Source organism: Echiichthys vipera, assembly GCF_963691815.1.
Source record: "Echiichthys vipera genome assembly, chromosome: 13".
Classification (NCBI taxonomy): Eukaryota; Metazoa; Chordata; class Actinopteri; order Perciformes; family Trachinidae; genus Echiichthys; species Echiichthys vipera.
In genome coordinates this window covers 15,289,278-15,307,223 of record NC_139838.1, presented here as the reverse complement: position 1 = coordinate 15,307,223, position 17,946 = coordinate 15,289,278, and the positions used below count along the sequence as shown (strand labels likewise).

Below are 17,946 nucleotides of genomic sequence, written 5' to 3'. Positions count from 1 at the left end.
TTTATGGTTTGTTCTTAGCATATGTTTCACCATTGGTGTCTTGGTTTTTAGTTTTTAAGGCGTTTGTTGAACGCTGTGCCTGTTGTCTTATATCGTAGCCTGCAGGACCCACAGTACATTAATAGGGTGAAATTGGCATTGACCCAGCAAACTACAACATTGGCCACACATCTGTAAATTGTACAACATGTCATAGATTTATTTAAATTCAATGCCTCAATGCATGGGACAGTGTGGGACTTGTGGAAGCTCCGCCTCAGCTGGAGTGGATATCCTCTGCGATCATAAACATGGTCTCTAATTAAAAGGCCAGTCGAGGATACAGAGTCGAAGTGGGAGACAAGCCAGCAGAGATCCACCTGCTGTCGGACATATCAGGGTGACTTTCCGTGAGAGCGCCTCCCCTTCCAGCCCCTGCTGAGCACAGGAGCAGGGAAACCCCGAGCACAGACCTCCAAGGAGTCACGGCTTCTCCCGCACCTTTGCCAACCAGAGAAACACGGTCACTTGACAAGTGAGTGAGAGACATTGTCAGAGCGTTGGTTCTTCCTTCAGGAGAAGAAAATCCAACTGCACATTTTATATATTACATTATATGTGATTGTGTACAATTTGCTGATACCCCGACGATGGTGTCCATGTACGGAATATTTGGTATTTGGCTTTCTCAAGACGGCATGAAATGAAATGTATAATTCACAGAGTTACCTCTGTTTTTGCAACTGTCGTGACAAATCCACTCTGTCGTTTCATCCTCTCACCTACAATTTGGTTTTTACGTTTCCTTACAAAACATGGATTTAAGTTGTTTTAACCTGTTGATCACACATGTCAATGCCAAGATTCTCAGTGGACAGACTCAACATCATCATATCACATATGCTACTGGTTTAGCAGTTATTCACTGAGGGCAATAAAGTGAAAGTAGTAGCAAACTATCAATCCTAATTACCCACTCCTGGCATTTACCAAATTACAAAATGACTCTAAAATGCCAAATGCAGATCATCAGGTATTGTTCTGGTGTGTTTTTTGTTTTTTTTATATGTGCCCTGAGTTTTTTTTTCTTTTAAGATTCATTTCAACATGGATGAAAAGTTGTTCCAATGCAATTGTGGTAGGTCAAGGGCTCATAATTTCCTGTAATAAATGACGTCATGACGATGGTTTGTATTTGCCACAGGTCTTTTTACCTTTTCTGTGTGCAGATCAAAGTGACATATACGTTTATAATTATATCTTTGTATGTGTCATCATCAGGGTTTCTGGAGAGCGCGAAACATACATGTCCAAAAATATAACAATATGACGTATATATTTAGTGGAAAAACACACAGGTCCATACTGTTACCGTTTTGTCAGTTTGATGTGTGTCATCACATGGAGTTAAATTCAATTAAGAGTTTAAAACGGAAAACAAAACCTACATTAAATGCAACATGTTCAAGAGGGGCAATAACTTGTTTTCTTATTACAGAAAGAATAGAGAACTATATATATATATATATATGTATATGTAAAAGATCTTTACGTACATTCTCATTTTTACATAGGGAATATTTCACGAATACTCCACAACGATACTTGGAAGTCTTTTTTTTAATTTACAGTATCTGTAACTATGTTATGTACAGATGAGGTATAGGTATGAAAAAGTTGTATAAAATAAGTATCACACTTGGAACACCTGAACATTTTTTGGAGCCATTTAGTTGTTATGGGGGGATTTGAATAACATTCTTCTTTTATTGTCTGAATGTTATGGACAGCCTTTACTTTTCACATCATCGTTAAATAAAGTGAAACTGAAAAGAATCATTGATGCAGTATCATTCATGTGATCATCCAAAGTATGTTTAAGTTCATAATGTTGATTCAAAAGCAGTCAATCAATAAAGAAATCATTTTACAAAGTTGCTAAAGGTGGAATCAGCAAAATGTTGCTCTTCAGTAGCATCTAGTGGCAGCCTTAACCCTGTCAAGCCTGAACCATCAAATAATAGCCAAAAAATTCATTTTTTTGGAAAATGAAGTAAGGAGGAAAGATAAATGACCTAAAATACCTGCAGTATCACATTTGATACATAGGCCTACATTTCAACACAATTTTACTATAAAATAAGCTACAAAACATTAAGTAAATTGCTTCAATCGAGTAAAGATTCATATTAAACATTTGGACAGTATAATTATTAGTAACAATAAAACCAGAACTTTTTCAAAATGAGTAAAGATCTCTGTGCAAAACAAGACCTGCTTCTAAACGCTACTTCAGAGTGAATGTTACAAAAAGTTACTTTTTATGTATTTTCACCTCCACTGAGTGTCAGGTGAGATGCTCGTGTGGTGCTCGCCCTGCTCGTATGGTTAGTAAAAACTACAATGAGCTCCCATAAAATAGTAAATAATTAGCTAGTTATTCACTAGCAAGTGGCCATTTGCTATGTTCAACACCGAACATTAGAAGTTTTTTGATAGAAGTTTTAATTATTGTAAATAAAATATTTACAGACTTGTCATAATAGAAAAGCACAATTGTTACTAATATACCATCAACCATGCCTCTGTCCCAGTGTCCCAGTAAGTCATCACCAGAAGCAGGACCTTGCAACTCAAGCAACTAAATGGAATTTCACCACCGTTCATTTTGTTACTTACACCTGTGTTTTTCCTACTGTGACATTACAAAATGTCTGTTCTGGTAAGAAAAAGAGAACATAATCATGTTTACTGTTTGTTAGAATTTGTGTCATTTATTTTAGTATAAATGTCAATCTGGCTGCTACAAAGACATCCACAGTTAAAAAGAACACCTCCACTCTTTACTCACTGGATGAATCACTTTCATATCTAATCTGGCTTGCCAGGTCCTTGAGGTAAGACTGAAAGAAGCATCACACACACACACACACACACACACACACACACACACATACACACACACACACACACACACACACACACACTGTTTATTTTAGACTGTCAAGAATGCTGCCACTGAGTCAAAAAATCTTTGATGTCTCACTTCAAATGTAGAAAACTAAAAATGGAGGGAAGTGCACCCAAGTGACACACTGGCCAGTCAACATCATGGATCTTAATTGGCACACACAGTGAGCAGGCTGCCCTCCCTCACTGTGAAGGAAAATAAATTTGTAATGAAAAACCTTGTATGTTGAGAGGTCAATAAATAATTGAACTGTAAGGAGGAACCCAATGGCAAAGAGAATTGAAGGGATGAGTGTGTCTGAGTGGTTTACTGAAAGTGTCACTATATGTTTGCATGTCTGCAGGCTGTACGTAAATGATTTAATATTAGATAATCATATTGATTTATTTCATCTTACTGAAACCTGGCATGAAGAATATGTTGCCTAAACAAATCCACTTTTCCCAGTATTATTAATACTCATATTTCCTGAGGCAGTTGCAGAGAAGGGGGAATTGCAGCCATCTTTGACTCAAGCCATTTATCAGTCCAAACCTAAATTCTAACTCATTTGAAACTCTTGTTCTTAGTCTTTCACACCCAACCTGGAAAACAATACAGCCAATTCTATATCTGATGTGATAAATAAATTAATGCAGGTGATTTTAATTTCCATGTGGACTTTGACAATGATAGCCTGAGTACTGCGTTTATCTCATTATTATTCGATTGGCTTCACTCAGATTGTTCATAATATGCATATGGCATTGAAATTGAAAACTTAACAGTCTTTCCATAGAATCCTTTTTTTATGTTACTAACTAAGCTTCTCCCCCTGAGTCCGGTGCTTATCGCCTTGCAGGTTTCTTTGGAGCATGCCTGCTCGATGCCTCCTGCTACTTTTATTATTATCAACTTCTATTATCATTGCTGCTGTTATTGCAATTATTTATATTTTACTATATCCACGGCTATAATTATTATTAGTTATATTTCTATCATTACTGATATTGCTGCTACTATTCATATAATTCTAGAATATCCACGGCATGAATTATTATTTGTCATATTTGTTTTATTATCATAGTTAATGCTATTGCTTTGGTTGCTGTGCATCACTAGGTCTCTCTCTCTCTCTCTCTCTCTCTCTCTCTCTCTCTCTCTCTCTCTCTCTCTCTCTCTCTCTCTCTCTCTCTCTCTTTCTATTTCTCTCCCTTTCCCAACCAGTCAAGGAAGAGCCCCACCACAGAGCCTAGGGTCATTGCCTGTTAAAGGAAGGTTTTTGTTGCCACTGTTGCTCATGGGGGAATTGTTGGGTCTCTGAAAATCATAGAGTGACTATATGTAAAGTGTAATGAGAAAACTTTCGTTGTGATTTGATACTATGAATAAATAATTGAATTAAATTGAGTTTGTGTGTCATTCATATCTGTGTGGGTGCATTTCCTGCTGTAAGAGCTTTTTTGTTGGATGCGGTTCCTCTTGGGGAAGCAGTGCAGGAGCTGGCTGGGTCGTTTGGCTGTAAGTAACACTGTACATCCTGGAATATAATCTAAATGCTCCATCGGGGGGTCTTCCTTACAAATCAAAGCACTAAATCAACAGCCGTCTTAGGAGGAAAACAACCGGCAAAGGAATTTTTCCCAACTTAGCAATCTGAAAGTTGTTCTCATTAATAGTTTAAAACTTTCTATAAAGCATCAGTAAATTGTTTTTTTAATCCTTAATAAAGCTGTTACTTACAGCGTACAAATACTTTAGGGAGGGAGAATTGTTTATAAGAGAGTTCTCTGTCTCAGCCATAATACAGTAAGGATGAATGGAATTCTGTTAGTGGTGCTGACACCTTTGAAGAATATTCAGCAGCATCTTGATTTCAAGAAATAGTGCCATTTTCTCTCCAAACAAGCCACGACCTTACTGTGAACAGTTTTGATTGGAACTACTTTCTACTGATGAAATCGTCCCCATAAAAACTGTTGTTTTTTAAAGATTTTTTGTTTTTCAATGCTGGAAAAAAAAACATAACTATCTGCATGGTAATACACCATCCATCCATCTATCTTCAACTGCTTGTCCCTATCGGGGTCGCGGGGGTCCCAGCTGACATCGGGTGTGAGGCGTGGGACACCCTGGACAGGATGCCAGGGCACATAGAGACAAACAACCACTCACACCTACGGGCAATTTAGTTAAGATTAATTAACCTAACATGTGCATGCCTTTGGACTGTGGGAGGAAGCCGGAGAACCCGAGAGAACCCACGCAGACACAGGGAGAACATGCAAACTCCACACAGAAGGGCCCCCGCCGGGGCGACAAGACAGTGCTAACCACCACCACCGTGCCGCCCCCTGGTTATACACCACCGGAGGCAAATAGGAAAATGTGATTTTATGATTTATGTGAATCAAAACTTTAAAGCCGTTATAATTGATACTTTTAGAATAATATATAAAATGATGATGTGACAATACATACATACAATGTGACCATATGAAAGTGTTGCTCCTAATGATGAAAGGAAAAACAACTATTTTTGATGATTTTAAGAAATTGTTGGACCTTTTGGAAAATACACTTATTCGAGCTGTTTCACCCACTTTAGTCTTTATGCCGTGCTAAGCTAACCACCTCTAGCTCCACAGTCAGCTACATCAAGTGTGTGGTATTGATCTTCTTATCTCACACTCGGCAAGAGAAATTTCCTAAAATGTCGAACTACTCCTTTAACTCACAGATACTTTATATGACTTTGGACAACTGATGGCCTTGTGATGGCTGTAATTGTTGTTCATACATCTCCGTGAGGAATTAAGTGAACTTAAGCTTTTAAACCCAGTATGCCTATGCAGCTGCTTACTGATTCAAAGATAGCCACAGATTTTTCCAAGCTGATTCTGAAGGAAGAAACACTCCAGTGTGTGTAAATGCTGCATGACCTTCTCTCTCGTCTCAGCGGGATCATGCTGTGCAAATGGAAGGCGGGTTGATTAAGTTGACCTGGGTGTCAGTGGAAGGGAAGTGTCTATGTATCCTCCTTCACATGGGATGGCTCAATAGGAGAAATGAAGGCTTGGTCCGAGACGAGAATGGCAAGTACACGAGCCACATACTACATCCAATTTATCCAACTCGTGCACACATGCACATATTAAGCTGCATTGATCCGAGGATTGAGAAAAAAGGCCACTCACATACACACACACATGGATTTCATATAAGCTTCTATAACTTTATTTTAGGTTGGTGTATGAACGCAACAACCATTGTATTTACTAAAGGGCTATGGCTGTGACCAAAATTGTACACAAAACTTGACTCTTAAGTAGAATCAACTAATAATATTTTGCATAGCGGCATAGCTCTAGGGAAAGCTGTTGGTTAGCAGACCTTGTTGACCTCGTTAGCGTTGTCATTGTAAGCACGTTAGCATGCTGATCTTAGCGTTTAGCTTAAAGCAGTGCTGTGCATAAGTACAGCCTCACAGAGCCGCTAGCATAGCAGTAGGATCCTATGCTTTACACATTTTAATTTCATCTGTTTGTTATATTCAGTCAATGGCTTTGATTAATTAGTTGAATTGACGTAAGCAAACTAACAGTAACAGAATTCAAATGTAACATATTTCTTAATTTGTTAAACCATGAAAAGTTTCATTGAGAGTCATAGAGCAAAAAAAAAAATGTCATGGTATAGTAGGGGAGACTGGGGTAAGATGAGTAATTTTTCATATTTAGGATCACAACATCAAGGCAATCATAGTTTTGTCCCTAACTAATATATCTGTATATATTTCAGAATGTATCCCTTCAAACAAACAGAATGAGTGTAAACATTACTGTTTAAATCAATAATAATATAGCATGTTCAAAAGAAGTCCCCCCCCCCCACCTCCACCCCACCCCTCCCTCACCTTCTCCCTCACTTATTTACGTTCATGTGTATTTTTTTATTATACACAATTCAACAGGTACAATAACTGGTTTTAATGTTATTGCATATTACTGCTTAACAGCTGATTTCCAAATAAAACATTTTAACATGAGAATGCCTTAGAGTGCACTCAGGAAGAGAACAAGTGAGAATGCCTTGTGTGAGAATGTTTTGTCAATGAACCTCTTTGGTGTCATTCTGTCTATTTTGGCATCCTCTGCTGCTGCTCGAATACACTTCCCTTCTCTCACTTCACTGGTGGCTCTTTCAAGAACATCAGGGGCGCCACCCCTGCTTGGTTTGTGCTTATATCCATCATGTCCACTCTGTAATCATACAAATGCAGAAGAGTTTTCAGCACCAAAAATACTCCCCACAGTTAAAATGGTACACGTTTATGCTAGTTTTACGACCTCATTGTAGCTCACAATACCGCAATTGATGTATAAAAAATTGAAATAATCTATTTTGGTCTAAAAACATGAAAATTATGATAAACTAAATCCGATTTCAAGAGTGAAAAATGTTTTTGTTTTGTTTTTTGAAAAAATCTAACCGCTTTACACATGTGGTTCTTATCTTCACAGACTCCATGAAATGATGCCGTCCTCCTAAATATTTGGACACATGATCAATGTTTTTTACCATTCCCTAGCAACAAGGGGTGGCTCAACTTACCTCAGTCTCCCCCACCACATTATGGCAATATAACCTCATCAAGATGAGTGGTCAAGGGCACATTGGAGAGGACATTTGGGGAAGGAGCATATGCCTTATGTATTAGTATGCTAGTGAGAGCAAAGAGCCGAGAGAGCTCCTCATGCAAATGTGTAGATAAATATCCTCGGATAGAGGATCATTCATGTTTAAATTGAAACATCACTGATAATGATTCAATAATTATATTATGTTTTATATGATGGGGAAAATCCATTGATGTATGGCCGTATTGTCCCAAAACTCATTTCACTCTTTGAAAAAAAGCCATTTCCTGTTAGGCATGGGTTGACTGATGACTCCATACATACCAGGATACGTGATTAGAGAGAGAGTTATGGCCAGTAGTTACAATCTCCTGCAGGTAAATTTATGGCTGACATACAATGACGACACACTCAGCTGAGCCCACAGTAAATCCAAGACATGGTCTTCCTCTGTCCTTGAGAATTCTGCTCAGTCTCCAATGCAGGTGGACCTCAATCTATTTAAAGCTACTGTGTTCAATAGCTGGACAGTCCTGCATTGATTGATCCTAATCTACTGCAATGTCTAAAGTCTTGCCTATAATGGATCATAGGCTACTAGAAATGCAGCTCACTATCATTTCATTATTGATTAATCTGCTGATTATTTTCTTAAGTAAAACTGGTTGGTTTATAAAATGTCAGAAATGAGTGTATAAATGTCTTGTTTTAAACATAAAGATATTCAGTTTAATAGGATTTAAAATGGATAAAAGCAGAAAATTGCTATATTTGAGATGCTGAAAACAGCATTTTCTGCCATGCATAAAAAATTACTTTAATGGTTAATCGGTTATCAAAATAGTTGGCGATTATTTTTCCGTCAATCGACTTATCATTGCAGCTATAGACCATACCCATGTGTGTATTTACTGCTGACAATTATCAAATTCATATTCATTCATCAAAATGTGGGTAGAATCCCACAAGGAGTCATAAGAAAACACATAAGATGATTACAGGATAAAAAAGTAGAAATTACATATTTTTCAGCATTTTGTTTATTATTTTCATTATTCCATATGAATAACTGTATAATTTCACTCTTTGGTTGAACTGGTCACAACTGGTAGATGTAAGCAATCGGCGATGCACATGCATTATTCAAGCCATGTGTTTTTAAGTTCCATTGTTGTACGTGCCGATTGAATTGACAAGTCTGCATTGCATTAGCCCATGACAATAATGTAACTTAGAAAATGTAATGCAATTTTTAACAATCTGTAGATTGATTTTCATAGAGAAATAAATGGAAACCACTGGATGTCTAAAAGACACAAAAAATACATAAAATAAAATACAGTATCATGACTTGCAAACTGGTCAACTGTAACTTACACTGGAGAACAAAATTAGAGAACAAATTATAAATACTTAAGTTATTCTGAAAGACTGCTATTTTTTATTGTTTACATTTGATAGAATATCCGCTGTGGCTATACCACGGCTGTACTAACATTTGTTTTTTAAATAACCAAGGCACTTCAACAAAAACCTTTATTTTGTGAAAAACAGAGAACACTTTCTGATACCTCCAGTTAATCTGGTACCCGGTGACCATTTACTTAATTGTTGGACACACCCTATTTATCTGGCAGCTCTCCTGGTTACTTTGCAAGATGGCAAGCTGCTATAGGGTAACTGAAACCCTGCGACAGCAGGTTGTCCAGATGAAGGCCAAAGGGATGACCCTCTCAGCCGTTGCAAGAGATTGGGCGCTCCAAGTCTGTGATTTCAAGAATATCAAAACTTAACACAAACACAGATTAATTTAAGTCCCTCAAAAAGGCCGGTCCACATAAAACACAAGTGTGTACGTGGAGGATGGAGGACAGGATTATGCAAAGGCTCTCAACACTGCAGCTGGAGTTGCTCGCCAGTACAGTGATGTACAGGGCAAGGATCTGTCTCGGCACACAGTGTCTCGTCGCTTAAGAAAATTTGAACTGAAAGCCCGCTCTGCAGTGACCAAACCTCTCATCAGTAGAGAGAATAAAAATGCTAGATCTGCCTTTACTGAGGCGCATGTTGTGTGGACAGAGGAGAACTGGTCCAGAGTGCACTTCTGTGATGAGAGTATGTTCAATTTATTTGGGTGTGATGGGAAAAATGATGTTCAGCGTAGGACTGGGGAAAGCTTGAACCCAAAGTATGTAAAGAAGTCAGTTAAATTTGAAGGAGGAAGTGTCATGGTTTGGGGGATGTTTTCTGCATCAGGAGTTGGGCCTCTTGTGCAGCTACATCGCAGGGTGAATGCAAATGTTCATGAGAACCTCCTTTGGCAACATGTAATACCTTCACTGCAACTGTCTCCCAATCGGCCCAAAATGTGCGTGCAAGACAATGCTTTGAGTTACGGCTCTGCTAGACACTACTCTTGTATTTAAGAGAAGTTCATTGAAAAACAAATGACAGTCACATTTTGGATATAAAAACATTTAATTAATTTGTCTTAAAAGAAATACAATATCGTACATCTGTGCAATTAACCTCTTTAATTTGTTACTGTAAAGCATCCGTTCACCGTATAAATATTTACTGGGATAACCAGCTAAAATATGCAATTTGTATACATATCCAACAGTGTCGTTTTCTCTGAATCTAAAACACTTTGAAGTGTTTAAGCACTTACCACCCTAGGGTCATGGGGTTTTCACCATCTTGCTTCCACCCATCAAACTTGTTTAGCTGTGTTGAGACGGACTGCAGGGCATGTGTGCTGTGGGTTTGTCCTGCGAGTGACCCATGACTTAACTGGCTGTCACAGGAAGTGAACGGCTTGCCAGGCAGCAGCTGTGGCCTTTGTACCACAGTCAGGCCTGTGGCCCTCAGTCCAAGTGTCTCTCTACGTGTGAGGGACATAATAGTGTCACTGTTGGTGGTGCTAAAGAGCCTGTTTGTTGATGTTGAAGATTTTGACAGAGTGGTCGGCGCTGGCACTGGCAAGCTGGACCCAGAAGCTCTCCTCCTTGTGTTCACTCTCTCTGTCAGTCTGTCCATCCATCTTGCTGTTCTCTCGACCTGCTCGGCCGGCCCTGGGCCTCCAGCGGAGCCTCTTGACCGTCAAAGCGTGGCTTTGTCTGCAAAAGTATGTGTGATGAAGGGAAACAACAGGATACTCTGGATGACACAACAAGCATTAGAGGAAATCCAGTCAAATACCTAATACTCATACTCTAGTTGTTTATTTCCACCTGGACCTGTGGCTCCGTCATTTCGACTCTGCCCAGTCAGTCACTCACAACGGTGACCACTGAAGCCAAACTCAAAAGCCTTCTGATACAAAGACACCCATCTTCAATTCACTTTCTAAGCTCTACAGACAACTACTCACACATGTGTGGGATATAATGCACACAGAAATACACACAAGTAACCCCCCAAGAATCCTGCCTTTTTTTTCTCCGTAAGACATAACTGAGAGCTTCTGCCTCTCACCAGCCATCAAACTGAAGCCACACTGTTACCTTGACACACTGTGACACATTGTCATTTACGTACATCTACTGCCGGTGGCCAATGGAGGCCTTTCAAAGTTACATGCTATGAACTTCAGATTAACTGTGTGTGTTGTAAGGATACGAGATGTCTGTTTCTCCACAGTCGCTCCAGTCCTGTCCTCCAGCAGGCTCCTGGCCTGGACGCCACCTGTACAGCAAGATCCTGCCACACTCCAGCCCCACTGCAAGCAGGTAGCTGTGGAAGGCACAGAGACACAAACTCAGATCCATCCCTGAGACAACAGCAAAATGTTCATACTTTAGCTCCACTACATATTTTAGATACTTTCACCAAATTGGTCCACAGGATTAAAATGTTTCAGCAGGGGCTTTGAAGGTGGAATCGCGTAATACTTAATCCTATGACAGATAAATCTGAATTCATGACGATACTATCATGCAGCCCACTATGTCCTCTGACCTAAAGTGATATTGGTGAATTCATGTAGTTGTACGAAGTGTTCTAATATCAAACTTGATGAAGACGTTGGCACAATGATATTTTCAGAATTGATTTGCTGCTCTGTCATTTCTACACATCCCTTCTGACACCTGAGCAAAGATTATGCTGAGCCACAGGAAGTAACTTCTACCCTGATTCTCGCAAGCTGAATTTCACCTTGACTCCGCCTAGCTCCACTAGACCATCTGGGATCGCTCCATAGGAAAGTGATTTCAGGTGGTCGAGCCACTCAGGACCCCCTTTAGGGGTTTTATTGATGTGACGTAGCGGAGAAGCGACTGTTGTGATTTAGGCAACAATGGCAGCTCGCATCAAGGAAGCAGTCGCAACATCGATGCTGCCTCCTGAAATCACTTTCCTATGGAGCGATCCCAGATGTATGAGTGAAGCAAGGCGGAACTAAATTCATCTGGCGAGAGTCAGGTTAGGTAACTTCTTCTGTTCTCGTGCCTTAAGATAACTACAAACAAATTTACATCAAAACAACGCACAGTATTTAAGATTAGATTGTTGTTGTTAAAACAGAATAAGCAGACTAATTTGTTTAATAGCGCTTGTAGAGTAAAGTAATTACGTAACTCATTTCCTCAACGGAACATCTACGATTAGCCTTAACTTAAAAACAATTTCTGGGTCACTGAAATGTCCTCTCAAATTAAATGAAATAAAATAAACAGCCGGGTTATTTGAGGTTTCTCCATATCCTAAAATATAACATCTGCTTAAAATAACCAATCACTTGAAGGGTGTAAATATAGCTGATGATGTGTTTGAAAAGGAAATAAATAATTTATATTTCACTTTAAAATTTTTGCAGTGTGTATTCAGCATACAGAACTCAGAGTAACTCAGAGTTATAGCTGGATTCAGTACAACATCATGAGGTTGGGGCTTGGAGGGTCGGAGGGTCGGCGGGTGGTGGTGGTGGGGGGGGGGGGGGTGATAAACAGCAATACTGTTCTTAAAGTAGGCCATTATACAAAAATAAACAGTTGTTTGAGTGTGTGTGTACCTGTCATCAGAGCAGAGTAAAGGGCAGAAAGCCACAGCGGTCGCAGAATCTCCCACATCCAAGACGGAAGAACACGGTTTAATCTCAGGAGGAAGGGTAGCATCTGCAGAGTCCTCTAATCTGCAAGGTCCCCACACTATAACCTACACACACACACAAACACACACAAACAGTGAAGGGTGCTCACTGCAAAAATGCATTCATTACATTTCTACCTCAATATGCAACCATCACAATATGACCTTAAAAGCAAAGATGTACCTTCTTGTCCCGACTGGATGTCACAAAATATTTACTGTCTGGGCTCCAGTCACATGACCAGATGATTCGGCTGTGTATGGCTGTGTCTTTCCCTGTGTGTGCATACAGCGAGAACTTGGGCTCTGCATGAATAGAAACACAAACAAATACAGAGATTATATGAACAATGAATTCAAACTCAGAATTCTATTTACAATCCCAACACTACAAATCTTTTGTCACACCTTTTTTGACACTTACTTATTGATGACAGCTGAGCTTGTAATCAAAATGTTATGTCATGATTATTGTAGCATGACATCAGCATGTCTCGATCCCTACCTCACTGCTCTGCAGCAACAAAGACTCCCAAGCGACAAATAAACAACCAGACAAGACAGAGAAACTCGTTCCAGCCCTCCGTTTCAGTCAGTTTTGGTTTATGACCTGCTGCTGTTTATTTCCCCAGCCTCAGTCATTTCAGACCCCGGATTAGTTTTCCCCAGACAGCTTGTTTGTATGCTGGTGGCAGACGCCTGTCTGAACGTCTGCGGCAATGCGGCCCTCCACTGGCGCGCGCGCGCACACACAAACACACACACACAAACACACACACACAAACACACACACACGCACACACGCACACACACAGCCGTAAAAACAAGTGTCGCCACAAAAGACTGAGTTAACCACCATGTCGTGTCTACGTGCTCACAACACTCAAAAAATGTGCAGTGTAAGTGTACACATAATTATGGGTGTGTTGTCAAGTACACACAGGTGTTGCATCTCCTTCCATTAACACTCATCTGACAACCATGAGGGGCACGATCGGCTGTTCAGTCCGACCTCATAGAGATGGAGACCAGAGACGGACAAAGCAGCAGAAAGAGGAGACGTGTTCGGGACACAATAAGCAAAATGCATCAAGAAGACAGCACATAAAAAAATTATTATTACATTACACAGATTAGATAGACAGCTGCACAAAAAAAGAAGAAAGGGGAGGTAAGGGTGCTTGACCCACGGGTGGGGGACAACGTGGTTAGACAAATCAGGTAAGAGGAAAAGAAGAGGTGCAGAAGAGGTGGGAATGGAAGGAGTCAGTTTGTTTGAATAGCTCGGACTTGATTTAACCTCCCCTGGTCTGGTCTCTGTGTGTGTGTGTTCTTCACAATCACCTTGAGTGATTCAGCAGCCAACCAGAAGAGACGGGACCCCTCCCCTTCCTCCCTTCCTCTCTCAGAAACACCATGCCTGTCTTGGTGCACTATACAGGCAAACAGGAGAGCGCAGGACTGTTTAGCCTCTGCCGGTGCCCATTAAGACCATCCTGAGCTGCCGAAAGAGCCATAGGACGGGTTAGCAGGTGCAGGTGGGCGGTAATCCTCTGGGCTTAAATGTGTTGTTCTGCTCCCGTTGGATGCAGGATCAGGTTTTTTGTCTTAGTCAAAGCGCAAAGTTTCTTTCACATAAACAAACTCTCCACGAGCACGCTGTTGTTTACAACAGGGGCCCTGCAGGAGGTGACTCGCCAGTGGGGAAGCACAGATCCCACTTTTTCTCTACTGACATTGGATCAGAAGTACTGATCTAATATCAGTGCTTATTTTGTATTTGTATATGACTTTAACTGTTTTTATATAGTGAAAGTAACTAAAAACAAGGTGTAATGGGGATAGCTCACATCTGGCCAATACCTGACCTGGGTCCATATTCATCCAACCTCTAAGAATCAATGTTAAGAGTGTTTGAAAGAGTGAACTTGCTTACTCCTACCTACAGCAATGTGTAAGAGTAACCTTTAAGAGCAGCTCTTAAGTGATTACGTAAATCACAAGTATGTTCAGAGCAGTAACAGCCAATCAGAGACAAGGATTTATCCAAACTCTAACTATCTCTATACTCTCTGCAGTACATCTTTTATCAACATAAATTAACATCCGAATTATAAAATGTATTGATAATGTATTTAAAAAAGAAGAATTGACAAATGTGGAAAATGGCTGAAATGGAAACAAAAAGAAAACCAAACTGGAGCATGAGTGAAATTCTGATGCCGGTAGAGGCAGTACATCAGAGAAATTATATAATAAGAGGAATTCCATTGACATGTGCAGACAATGAAGATGAGGTTCTTGTTGTTTCCACCGCAGACAAAAGAAAAAGAAAGTGGTGTAACATCCTATTAAATGTTCAAATCAAATGCCAATAGTAAGGCTTTAATATTAGAAGTCAAGTTCCACAGGAATATTTAGGGTTTGGCTCCAGAGGAGGATTCGCTTTATTTTTCCGACGGTGTGGATAGTGGCGACCTTCAAGAAACTAATCTGTTCCTCTAATCATTAATGTCACCACCACTGAGTTAAGTCTGAAAAATGTCAGAGGTCAAGCTAAAATGAGTGCTAGAGGTACACAAAGGAGGCGTTTAGATTAATGTTCGTAATATGTCAAAATAACAAAAAAAGGCTCCATTGATTCGTTTCCGGTCACAGGAGCCTGAAATCAAACCGCAGGCCAAGAACAAGCCGCCGTTATGTTTGTAGTTCTTCAAACAGCTATATAAATTATATATTTACAGCGTTTCCTTCTTCATCTTGCTCCCAACATGATATACACGCAAGCACAGATTTGATGAGCTGTCGCAATCCGTTGCAACTTTGCAATACTGACTGCAATAAATGAGGTTGAATAAGTTTTCAAGAAGGCATCTGTTGTTTTTCGCATAGTTAGTGTCCATCTGAAAGCCCTTGCACCCCATTTCAGAGTTTTGCTGCACCTTTCATCCAAAGTATTATGTGTGAACAAAGATATTAATATGTTTATTATAAGGGGAAAGATAGTGGAATAACAATTTTGGGATACAGGGATATAAAATTTCCTGTAATAAATAATCTTTCAGTATTAGCTCCTTCTTCAACTAGTTTCAGTCAACACATCACTTGTTTGGCTTCTCAGTATTAATTAGGGGAGTCTTTCTTATCCGGCCAGCTTGACTTGGAATTTGATTTGGAACAAATCTGCTCGGTTGGTTTACCTAATTTTAATTAATTTGTTTTAGTGGAGCTGTTGTTGTCTGCCAATAAAGCTCCAATATTGTCTATTTTTCTAGAAACTCACTCAAACACATTTTTAATCAAGCTAAATGTATTTGCAAAGCTCCATGAAGAACTATTCCCTCATCCCGAGCTGTGACGCATTAGAAAACTAAAAATATGATACATTCCTTTAAGGTGGACCCCCTTATTAGTGACAACACGTTCCCATTTCTCACCTGGACTTTCAGGATTGGGTAAGTTCTGTCTCCATAAAGACCAGGTGCGATCACGGGAAACAGCCAATAGGAGTTGTGCATCGGGGGAGAAGGCCATCTGGGTGACGGTGAGGGTGTGGCACGGCAGAGTCTGCAGCTGATGCCACGTAGCTGTACTCCACAGCAGAATTGCAGCATGCTCGGCTTTAGATGCCTGGAAAGACGGTTTAGGTAATTTTATCTACTGAGAAAAAAAATCATTAAGATTTTGATTTGATTTGTTTTCTTTATCTTGTACCACGTGGCTCATGTACTTATTTATCCTTGTTTTCTATACTATCCTCTCTGTTTTCTACCTCCCTCCTTGTCTTTTCTTTTTTCCTGTAAAGCACTCTGACACTTCTGTTTTGAAAAATGCTATAGAAAGTTTGCTTGCTTGTTGGAAAGATGTACAGGTAGGGTGGTAGATGAGGATGGCCTTAGCGGGGAATAAAGGGAAAACAATTGTCCGGGGGAAAAGGAATAAAGCGAAGAGGTGCAGAGGAAAGAGAGAAGGACAGTTAGAAGAAACAGGAGATGAATGGAGGAGCAAAAGCGGTTGAACCCAGGGTGAGAAGGTGGGTGAGGTAGAGAGTCAAAGTGAAGCGGAGTGATTATATGCCAAAGGAAGACAGAAACACATCTGTGATGGCTAGCAGCTTTGTATTTGTCTGCAATCGAGGTCACGACAAGGTTGGTACTATCGATACCTGACTGACTGACAGCGCTATCTAACCCTGCTTTGTGTGTGTGCGTGTGTGGGAATATGAGCATACAGAGTAAATATGTCATGATGCTCTCTCCTCTCTGATCTAATGCTCTTTGCTGAGGGGGGGGGGGGGGTGTATGTGGTCTCTGGCCTCAATCTTATCATCACTGACCTTGCATGCTGATGCCACCACCGCCCTGGCGCTGTCTGAGGCGAGACAGAACATCTCAAAGCCGTGGCCGTACCTGGAGGAGACAGAGGACAATCATACAGGCATGAATCATTAGAAAAATTCAAGCTGAACAGCCGCACTGGCTAGGCGGAAGGACAGACAGTACGGGTGAAGGGAGGAGGACAACAACCAAAAAAGTGCTCACAGTTTGACAGTATTAAGTGTCAAACTATGTTCTCTTATTCCAAAGTGTCACCCAGATAAGCTTCCAGGCTCGAGCCGCCGCTGCTTGCTGACAGGTAAATAAGCAGACAGAGTGTGAAATTAAAATACTGATCTGTGATGACTGGTCCTTCTCCCGCTGACAGAGATGAACAATGACAACGCTCCGGCTAATCACTCGCAGCCCAATTACTTTTTAGCTCGCCGACTATCACCTGCTTGTTTTTTAAATGTCAACAAAGTGAAATCACAGCCTGCAACCCCTGATGGAGAGGAATTCTTCCCAACCACGAAGCAATTTGGCCACGACACTGAGAGTATTATTTATGCCACAAAAATAATTCGGCCACTCACTCATTTTAATGTTTCTATTATGCACTAAATGATTCAAGGTAGTGAAGCCAAATGGAGGCAGGAAAATGTTTTTCAACACACACAATGCCCACACCTCGAATCATCGGCCATGCCATATGTCATGTTTATGGTGGATTGACAGGTAAATGGATTTAACATTGGCCACAAATGCAGGCAATATATTCAGCCTGGAGAAGAGGCACATGGGATTGCAAGAAGCTGGACTCTGATTGGCTGATAAAAACGAGGAGGGAGACAACCAAGAGCTTTGGGAAGTCCATCATTTTCAGTTACGATAAACCCTTTGGGCAAAACCAAACAAACACAATTCCATCTGGAAATGTTGCTTCATTAAGACTAATATAGAGACTCTG

The 17,946-nt window shown here is 40.3% G+C and overlaps 1 protein-coding gene across 1 annotated transcript in view; it reads right to left on the bottom strand.

Annotated features, from left to right (window-relative positions):
• Nucleotides 1-10,114: 10,114 nt before the first annotated feature.
• Nucleotides 10,115-17,946, bottom strand: part of elp2 (elongator acetyltransferase complex subunit 2) — a gene marked incomplete at its 5' end in the record, with an annotated part of 28,185 nt that continues 20,353 nt past the window's right edge. The window contains 6 exons of the mRNA XM_083926114.1: nt 10,115-10,688; nt 11,191-11,304; nt 12,584-12,726; nt 12,845-12,966; nt 16,098-16,290; nt 16,997-17,069. Coding sequence (XP_083782240.1) covers nt 10,493-10,688; nt 11,191-11,304; nt 12,584-12,726; nt 12,845-12,966; nt 16,098-16,290; nt 16,997-17,069 — 841 coding nt within the window. The 3' untranslated portion in view covers nt 10,115-10,492. The remainder of the gene's footprint in view (nt 10,689-11,190; nt 11,305-12,583; nt 12,727-12,844; nt 12,967-16,097; nt 16,291-16,996; nt 17,070-17,946) is intronic.